The 9,550-nt window shown below is 44.5% G+C and overlaps 1 protein-coding gene across 3 annotated transcripts in view; it reads left to right on the top strand.

Moving 5' to 3' along the window:
- Positions 1-9,550, top strand: part of LOC122558896 — a 72,155-nt gene that overhangs the window by 18,807 nt on the left and 43,798 nt on the right. For all 3 annotated transcript variants that reach the window (XM_043707820.1, XM_043707819.1, XM_043707821.1), the window contains one exon: positions 7,634-7,817. In XM_043707820.1, coding sequence (XP_043563755.1) covers positions 7,634-7,817 — 184 coding nt within the window. The remainder of the gene's footprint in view (positions 1-7,633; positions 7,818-9,550) is intronic.

Genomic DNA, 9,550 nt, shown 5'->3' with positions numbered 1-9,550 from the left:
GTAAAGTGCCTTAATGCTAACATTCTTATCATTCGAGATATTGGAAGTCATAAGATGTCCTAAGTTATCCTTCCTTTTTGTTGCATTCCTAATCTGCCTCAAGGTTAAATCAACATTCTATCCTGCTGCTTATCTTTCCATTTAACTCCATACTCCCTGTTGCTTTCACTTTCCCTTCCCCCCAACTCAGAAGTTTAAAGTCCTACTGACCACCCTATTTATCCTCTTTGCTAGAACATTGGTACCCGTTCGGTTCAGGTGAAGACCGTCCCAATGCTACAGATCCCCCCGGTTCCAAAACTGATGCCAATGCCCCATGAAATGGAATCCCTCTTTCCTACACCAACCCCTTAGCCACGTGTTTACTTTCCTAATTTTCTTATCCCTATGCCAATTGGCACGTGGCTCGGGCAGTAATCCAGAGATTATGACCCTTGAGGACCTGTACTTCAATTTCCTTCCTAGTGCTTGATAATCCTCAAACAGGATCTTATATGTTTGAATCAAGTCACCTCTTACTCTAAAACTCCAATGGATACAAGCCTAGCCATTCAAAGTTTTCCTCACAAGAGAAATCACCCATTTCAGGTATTACTCTAGTAAAGTTTCTCTGAATGTTTTACAATCCATTTAAGTCCTTCCTTAAATAAGGAGACCGATAGTGTAAACAGTAGTCCAGATGTGATCTCGCCAATGCCTTGTACATGACAATCATAACTTCCATACTTATGTGTATCATCCCTTTTGCAGTACACAATCTCAATCTATTACCTTTCCAAATTCCTTGCTGTACCTGCATACTAAACTTTTGCAATTCACGCTCAAGGACACCAGGATCCCTCTACATCTCTAGGCACTACAATCTCTCAACATTTGGATAATATGTTTATTTTTGAATTTTTCCAGCAAAAATCAACAATTTCTCATTTTCCTGCATTTACTTCATTTACCAGATCTTTGTTCACTTAATTAATCTATCTATATCCCTTTAAAAGTTTTTTATGTCAGTTTCACAACTGACTTTCATATCTATCTTTATGTCATCAGGAAATTTAGCAACCATGCTTGTCATTCAAATCATTTGTATAAAGTGAATTAAGTGGAGGCCCCAGCACTAATCCCTGTGCCATGTCACTGGTTACATCCTGCCAGTTAGAACATTACCTATTTAAAATTTTCCCTCTTTCCTGTTAGTTGTCATTCATCTATCCAAGCCAACATGTTATCATCCTACACCATAAGCTTTCTGCAATAACCTTTGATGGGGCACTTTATCAAATCTGGAAATCCAAGTACAGTACATAAGTTCCCTTTTACTGACAGCATGATACTTCCTTAAACAACGCCAATACATTTCTAAAAAAACATGATTCCCGTTTCATAAAACCATATTGGCTCTTCCTGGTTGCCTTGAATTTTTCTAAATGCCATGCTATAACATCTTTGATAATAGTTTCTATCATCTTCCCATGACTGGCTTGCAGTTACCTGCTTTCTGGATGTACAGCATGGAAACAGACCCTTCGGTCCAACCTGTCCATGCCGATCAGATATCCCAACCCTATCTAGTCCCACCTACCAGCACCCGGCCCATATCCCTCCAAACCCTTCCTATTCATGCCGATCAGATATCCCAACCCAATCTAGTCCCACCTACCAGCACCTGGCCCATATCCCTCCAAACCCTTCCTATTCATATACCCATCCAAATGCCTCTTAAATGTTGCAATTGTACCAGCCTCCACCACTTCCTCTGACAGCCCATTCCATACACGAACCACCCTCTGTGTGAAAAAGTTGCCCCTTAGGTCTCTTTTATATCTTTCCCCTCTCACCCTAAACCTATGCCCTCTAGTTCTGGACTCCTCCACCCCAGGCCCCTCATAATTTTGTAAACCTCTATAAGGTCACCCCTCAGCCTCTGATGCTCCAGGGAAAACAGCCCCAGCCTGTTCATCCTCTCCTTATAGCTCAAATCCTCCAACCCTGGCAACATCCTTGTAAATCTTTTCTGAACCCTTTCAAGTTTCATAACATCCTTCCAATAGGAAGGAGACCAGAATTGCATGCAATATTCCAACAGTGGCCTAACCAATGTCCTGTGCAGCCGCAACATGACCTCCCAACTCCTGTACTCAATACTCTGACCAATAAAGGAAAGCATACCAAACGCCTTCTTCACTATCCTATCTACCTGCAACTCCACTTTCAAGGAGCTATGAACCTGCACTCCAATACAAAGGAGGTAAGAATTGCACGTAATATTCCAATAGTGGCCTAACCAATGTCTTGTACAGCCGCAACATGACTTCCCAACTCCTGTACTTCGTACTCTGACCAATAAAAGAAAGCATACCAAATGCCTTCTTCATTATCCTATCTACCTGCGACTCCACTTTCAAGGAGCTATGAACCTGCACTTCAAAGTCTCTTTGTTCAGCAACACTCCCTCGGACCTTATCATATGTAGCACCCAAAATGTAGCACCTTGCGTTTATGTGAATTAAATTCCATCTGCCACTTCTCAGCCCATTGGCTCATCTCTTCAAGATCCTGTTGTAGTCTGAGGTATTCCTCTTTGTTGTCCACTACACCTCCAATTTTGATGTCATCTGCAAACTTACCAACTGCACCTCTTATGCTCACATCCAAATCATTTATGTAAATGACAAAAAGTAGAGGGCTCAGCACCGATCTTTGTGGCACTCCACTGGTCACAGGCCTCCAGTCTGAAAAACAACCCTCCACCACCACTCTCTGTCTTCTACCTTTAAGCCAGTTCTGTATCCAAATAGCTAGTTCTCTCTGTATTCCATGAGATCCAACCTTGCAAATCAGTCTCCCATGGGGAATCTTGTCAAACGCCTTACTGAAGTCCATATAGATCATATCTACCGCTCAGCCCTCATCAATCCTCTTTGTTACTTTTTCAAAAAACTCAATCAAGTTTGTGAGACATAATTTCCTACGCACAAAGCCATGTTGACTATCCCTAATCAGTCCTTGTCTTTTCAAATACATATACATCCTGTCCCTCGGGATTCCCTCCAACAACTTGTCCACCATCGACGTCTGGCTTGCTGATCTATAGTTCCCTGGCTTGTCCTTACCACCCTTCTTAAACAGTGGCACTACGTTAGCCACCCTCCAGTCTTTCAGCACCTCACCTGTGACTATCAATGATACAAATATTTCAGCAAGAGGCCCATCAATTACTTCTCTAGCTTCCCACAGAGTTCGAGGGTACACCTGATGAGGTCCTGGGGATTTATCCACCTTTATGCGTTTCAAGACATCCAGCACTTCCTCCTCTCTAATATGGACATTTTGCAAGGTGCCACCCTCTATTTCCCGAGAGTCTATATCTTCCAAATCCTTTTCCACTGTAAGTACTGATGGAAAATACTCGTTTAGTAGCTCCCCCATTTTCTGTGGCTCCACACAAAGGCCGCCTTGCTGATCTTCGAGAGGCCCTATTCTCTCCCTAGTTACCCTTTTGTCCTTAATGTATTTGTAAAGACCCTTTGGATTCTCCTTAATTCTATTTGCCAAAGCTATCTCATGTCCCCTTTTTGCCCTCCTGATTTCCCTCTTAAGTGTACTCCTACTTTCTTTATACTCTTCTAAGGATTCACTCGATCTATGCTGTCTATACCTGACATATCCTTCCTTCGTTTTCTTAACCAAACCCTCAATTTCTTTAGTCATCCAGTATTTCCTATACCTACTAGCATTTTCTTTCACCCTACCAGGAATATACTTTCTCTGGATTCTCGTTATCTCATTTCTGAAGGCTTCCCATTTTCCAGCCGTCACTTTACCTGTGAATATCTGCCCCCAGTCAGCTTTTGAAAGTTCTTGCCTAATACCGTCAAAATTGGCCTTTCTCCAATTTAGAACTTCAACTTTTAGATCTGGTCTATCCTTTTTCATCACTATTTTAAATCTAATAGAATCATGGTCGCTGGCCCCAAAGTGCTCCCCCACTGACACCTCAGACACCTGCCCTGCCTTATTTCCCAAGAGTAGGTCAAGTTTTGCACCTTCTCTGGTAGGTACATCCACACACTGAATCAGAAAATGTTCTTGTACACACTTAACAAGTTCCTCTCCATCTAAACCCTTTACACAATGGCAGTCCCAGTCTATGTTTGGAAAGTTAAAATCCCCTACCACAAGGATTCTGGGTAATCCAAGATGGAGGACGGGAAAAATTTCTGGTTGTAACAGCTGCTCCTTTTTTTGAGGTATTTTCGGTGTTGGAGGTGATTTCCTCGAATTCCAGGAGAAGCAATTACTGTTGCATTGTTTTGGAACTTTGGGAAAAAAAAGTCAAAACAACAGCAGTTTTAAAAGGGAGAAGAACAGACAAAGGAAGCACATGGTGAGGACAGAGCAGGAGAGACAGAGAGAGAGAGAGAGAACCTGCACAGTTACTGCCTTTGCTGTTTTTGAATTCATGTATCACTGGACATCGGAGTGCGTCTGGGAAAATTAAGAAACAAGTTCCCTCTGACTATTCAGGGGTCTATAATACAATCCCAATAAGGTGATCATCCCTTTCTTATTTCTCAGTTCCACCCAAATAATTTCCCTGGATGTATTTCCAAGAATATCCTCCCTCAGCACAGCTGTAATGCTATCCCTTATCAAGGATGCCACTCCCCCTCCTCTCTTGCCTCCCTTTCTATCCTTCCTGTAGCATTTGTATCCTGGAACATTAAGCTACCAGTCTGCCCATCACTGAGCCATGTTTCTGTAATTGCTATGATATCCCAGTCCCATGTTCCTAACCATGCCCTGAGTTCATCTGCCTTCCCTGTTAGGCCCCTTGCATTGAAATAAATGCAGTTTAATTTATTAGTCCTACCTTGTCCCTGCCTGCCCTGACTTTTTGACTCGCTTCTGTTCTCAACTGTACCAGTCTCAGATTGACCTCTTTCCTCACTATCTCCCTGGGTCCCACCCTCCATGCCCCCACCTTACAGTTTAAATCCTCCCAAGCAGCTCTAGCTAATTTCCCTGCCAGTATATTAGTCCCCTTCCAATTTAGGTGCAATCTGTCCTTCTTGTACAGGTCACTTCTACTCCAAAAGAGATTCCAATGATCCAAAAATGTGAATCCTTCTCCCATACACCAGCTCCTCAGCCATGCATCCATCTGCTCTATCCTCCTATTCCCGCCCTCACTAGCTCGTAGCACCGGGAGTAATCCAGATATTACTACTTTCGAGGACCTCCTTTTGAAATTTCTGCCTAACTCTCTGTAATCTCCCTTCAGAATCTCAACCTTTTCCCTTCCTATGTCGTTAGTTCCAATGTGGCTCCTCTCCCACATGAGAACATTCTGCACCCTCTCTGAGACATCCTTGAAATGGTGTGTTGCCTCCCTGAGACAGGGAGGCAACACACCATTCTGTTTTTTCGCTGCTGGCCACAGAAACGTCTGTCTGTACCTCGGACTAGAGAATTCCCTAACACAATTGATCTCTTGGAACCTGACGTACCCCTCGTTGCATTAGAGCCAGTCTCAATACCAGAAACTTGGCTGTTCGTGCTACATTCCCCTGAGAATCCATCACCCCCTACATTTTCCAAAACAGCATACCTGTTTGAAATGGATATCGCCACAAAAGACTCCTCTCTTATCTTTCCGGGAGTTAACCCATCTATGTGACTGTATCTGAGACTTTCCCCTTTCTTATAACTGCCATCCATCACATGCTATAGTTGTTGCAAATTCCTCATTGCTTTGAACTGTCTCTCCAGCCAATCTATTTGATCTGATAAGATTCGCATCCAATAGCATTTATGGCAGATATAATCCGCAGTAACTCTTAAACTCTCTTTAAACTCCCACATCTGACAAGAAACACATATCACTCTACTAACGGCCATTTTTGCTCCTTTACAATCTACAGACCCAGCAATAACGCCATCTTATTCCTCTACAGACACTGCCCCAGGTTAAATTAATAGTTATGGCTTATATTTTAAGTTTAATCAAGAGGCATATCTCTAAAAACATATAATCAAGAAAGGACCCACTCTACTCACTACTGCAGATTTTCTGTAGGCCACCTAAAACAATTAACTTATCTGATTCTGTGCTGTGAACTTCTCCCAACAGTTCCTTTAAGATCAGTTGTGAATTTCACTGTTTGTTAAATTTCCCAGATACACTCCAATGTCCAGCGATATATGAATTCAAACAGCAAGGGCAGTGTCAATTTCTTTCTTTCTCTCTCTCTCTCTCCTGCATTGACTTCACTATTCTTAGATTGGTGTGCTCATGATTCTGGACTCCTTCGTCATCAGGAACATTTGATATGTTTGGTCCTGTTAGAATTAGATTAGATTACTTACAGTGCGGAAACAGGTCCTTCGGCCCAACAAGTCCACACCGACCCTCCGAAGAGCAACCCCACCCAGACCCATTCCCCTACATTTACCCCTTCACCTAACACTACGGGCAATTTAACATGGTCAATTCACCTAACCTGCACATTTTTAGACTGGGAGGAAACCAGAGCACCCGGAGGAAACCCACGCAGACACAGGGAGAATGTGCAAACTCCACACAGATAGTTGCCTGAGGCGGGAATTGAACCTGGGTCTCTGGCGCTGTGAGGCAGCAGTGCTAACCACTGAGCCACTGTGCCGCCCAAACTATGTAGGTTTTTCTGAGACCACCCCCTTCATTCCTCTAAACTCTGTGAATATAGTCCTCATTTATCCAGTCCCTCTGCAAACACCATTCTTGCCACTCTAGGAATCAGTCAAGTAAATCTTGGTGCCACTCTCTCTGCAGCCAGAACATCCATCATCAGATAAGAAGACCAAGATTGACACAGTACTCCAGATGTGGTCTCACCAAAGCTACCAATTGTAGCAAGACATCCCTGCACTCAAACCCTCTCACTGAAGGCTAAGATACCATTCATCTTCTTCATTGCCTGTTGTACCTGCATACTTACTTTCAGCAACTGGTGTACGAGGACATTCAGAAATAATATGTCTTCCTGCTTTTGCTGTCAAAGTGGATAACCTCATAGTTATCTACATTATACTTCATCTGCCATGTATTTGCCACTCACACAACTTGTCAAACATGCAATCCCTAGTTCCTACAGGCAATAAAACTTCCCCTTCATTTGCTACGAAATGATACCAAAATTGCAACCTTCCTCCGAAAGCGCAATATGTTAGTGAGGAAAGATTCACACTGGTTTCGTGGGTTGCTGGGTATTGTGGAGTCTGTGCAGATTCTCCTTTCTGCTCTATCATAGATTCCAAAAACTTTGGCAGTGAATCTGTGAAACAAAAATAGAAATTATATTTTTCTGTCAGCTCTGAAATACTTAATATAATTGAAGATAAATCTACTTAAAAACGACTGCAGAATAGTCAGAGAAATGATTGGCATAATAAAGCATCACTATAGAATGACATGCATAATGAAACTGTGAAAATCACTGCGATGCGCAGAGGAAATATTTGTTCGTTTGTTTGGATAAGTTAGGCTCTGCAATGAGATATGTTATGAGCTAGCATTGTTTTCTGTTTTAAAAAGTGAATAAGAAGTATATTTTCAGTAAGTAGTAAGTAATTGATAAACATTCTCATGACTTAGCTAAAAAGGATATTTACTATCTACGGTCCATATCCACTAATCCGACAAAGTCTACGCAACAGAGGGTGGTTAGAGAAGAAGGTGCCTAAACCCCCGAGGAGCCCTCAGAAAAAGGATAAGCTAATCAACGGGGAAAATGACATGGATGATGGTGTTGGCGATTCTGATGGTTGCGATTTTGATGGTAAGTAGGAATTTATCACAAAGCTGGAGGAAATTGTCCAGTGATGTTACAACAATCACATAGAAATGACTTGCAGTGTGGTTCCTTTAATCTAATACAAATTTCACCACAGGTTTCTATGCAGCATCCTACAGATAAAGTATAGTAATTACAAGAAGATCCACACATTGTGCCATATTGGAAGAAAGTGAGGACTGCAAATGCTGGAAATCAGAGCTGAAAAATGTGTTGCTGGAAAAGCGCAGCAGGTCAGGCAGCATCCAAGGAGCAGGAGAATCGACGTTTCGGACATAAGCCCTTCTTCAGGAATGAGGAAGGTTTGCCAAGCAGGCTAAGATAAAAGGTAGGCTAGAGGGACTTGGGGGAGGGGCGTTGGGAATGAGATAGGTGGAAGGAGGTTAAGGTGAGGGTGATAGGCCGGAGAGGGGTGGCGGCAGAGAGGTCGGGAAGAAGATTGCAGGTCAAGAAGATGGTGCTGAGTCCAAGGGTTAGGACTGAGATAAGGTGGGGGGAGGGGAAATGAGGAAGCTGGAGAAATCTGCATTCATCCCTCGTGGTTGGAGGGTTCCTAGGCGGAAGATGAGGCACTCTTCCTCCAGGCGTCGTGTTGCCATGGTCTGGCAATGGAGGAGGCCAAGGACCTGCATGTCCTTGGCAGAGTGGGAAGGGGAGTTAAAGTGTTCCGCTACGGGGTGGTTGGGTTGGTTGGTGCCGGTGTCCCAGAGGTGTTCTCTGAAACGTTCCGCAATTAGGCGGCCTGTCTCCCCAATGTAGAGGAGGCCACATCGGGTGCAGCGGATGCAGTAAATGATGTGTGTGGAGGTGCAAGTGAATTTGTGACGGATATGGAAGGATCCCTTGGGGCATTGGAGGGAAGTGAGGGGAGAGGTGTGGGCGCAAGTTTTGCATTTTTTGCGGTTGCAGGGGAAGGTGCCGGGAGTGGAGGTTGGATAGGGGAGGGGTGTGGACCTGACGAGGGAGTCGCGGATGAGTGGTCTTTCCAGAATGCTGATAGGGGAGGGGAGGGAAATATATCCGTGGTGGTGGGGTCTGTCTGGAGGTGGTGGAAATGATGAAGGATGATACGATGTACCTGGAGGTTGGTGGGGTGGTAGGTGAGGACCAGTGGGGTTCTGTCCTGGTGGCGATTGGAGGGGCGGGGTTCAAGGGCGGAGAAGCGGGAAGTGGAGGAGATGCGGTGGAGAGCATCATCAACCACGTCTGAGGGGATATTGCGGTCTTTGAAGAAGGAGGCCATCTGGGTTGTTTGGTATTGGAATTGGTCCTTCTGGGAGCAGATGCAGCGGAGGCGAAGGAATTGGGAATGTGGGATGGTGTTTTTACAGGGGGCAGGGTGGGAGGAGGTGTAATCTAGGTAGCTGTGGGAGTCGGTCAATAGTAAATGTCCTTGTTGAGTCGGTTGCCCGAGATAGAAATGGAGAGGTCTAGGAAGGGGAGGGAGGAGTCCGAGACGGTCCATGTAAATTTGAGGTCGGGGTGGAAGGTGTTAGAAAAGTGGATGAACTGGTCAACCTCCTTGTGGTAGCATAAGGTAGCACCGATACAGTCATTGATGTAGCAGAGGAAAAGGTGGGGGCTGGTGCCAGTGTAGCTGCGTAAGATGGACTGTTCCACATATCCGACGAAGAGGCAGGCAAAGCTGGGGCCCATGCAGGTGCACGCCTAACGCCTAACTCCGCCCCCCCCCCGCTCTCCCCCCCCCCCGCCCCCCC

This window comes from Chiloscyllium plagiosum, chromosome 18 (assembly GCF_004010195.1).
Source record: "Chiloscyllium plagiosum isolate BGI_BamShark_2017 chromosome 18, ASM401019v2, whole genome shotgun sequence".
NCBI classification, from domain to species: domain Eukaryota; kingdom Metazoa; phylum Chordata; class Chondrichthyes; order Orectolobiformes; family Hemiscylliidae; genus Chiloscyllium; species Chiloscyllium plagiosum.
Note: the sequence above shows the minus strand (reverse complement) of the source record. Positions and strands in the feature narration are given on the sequence as shown.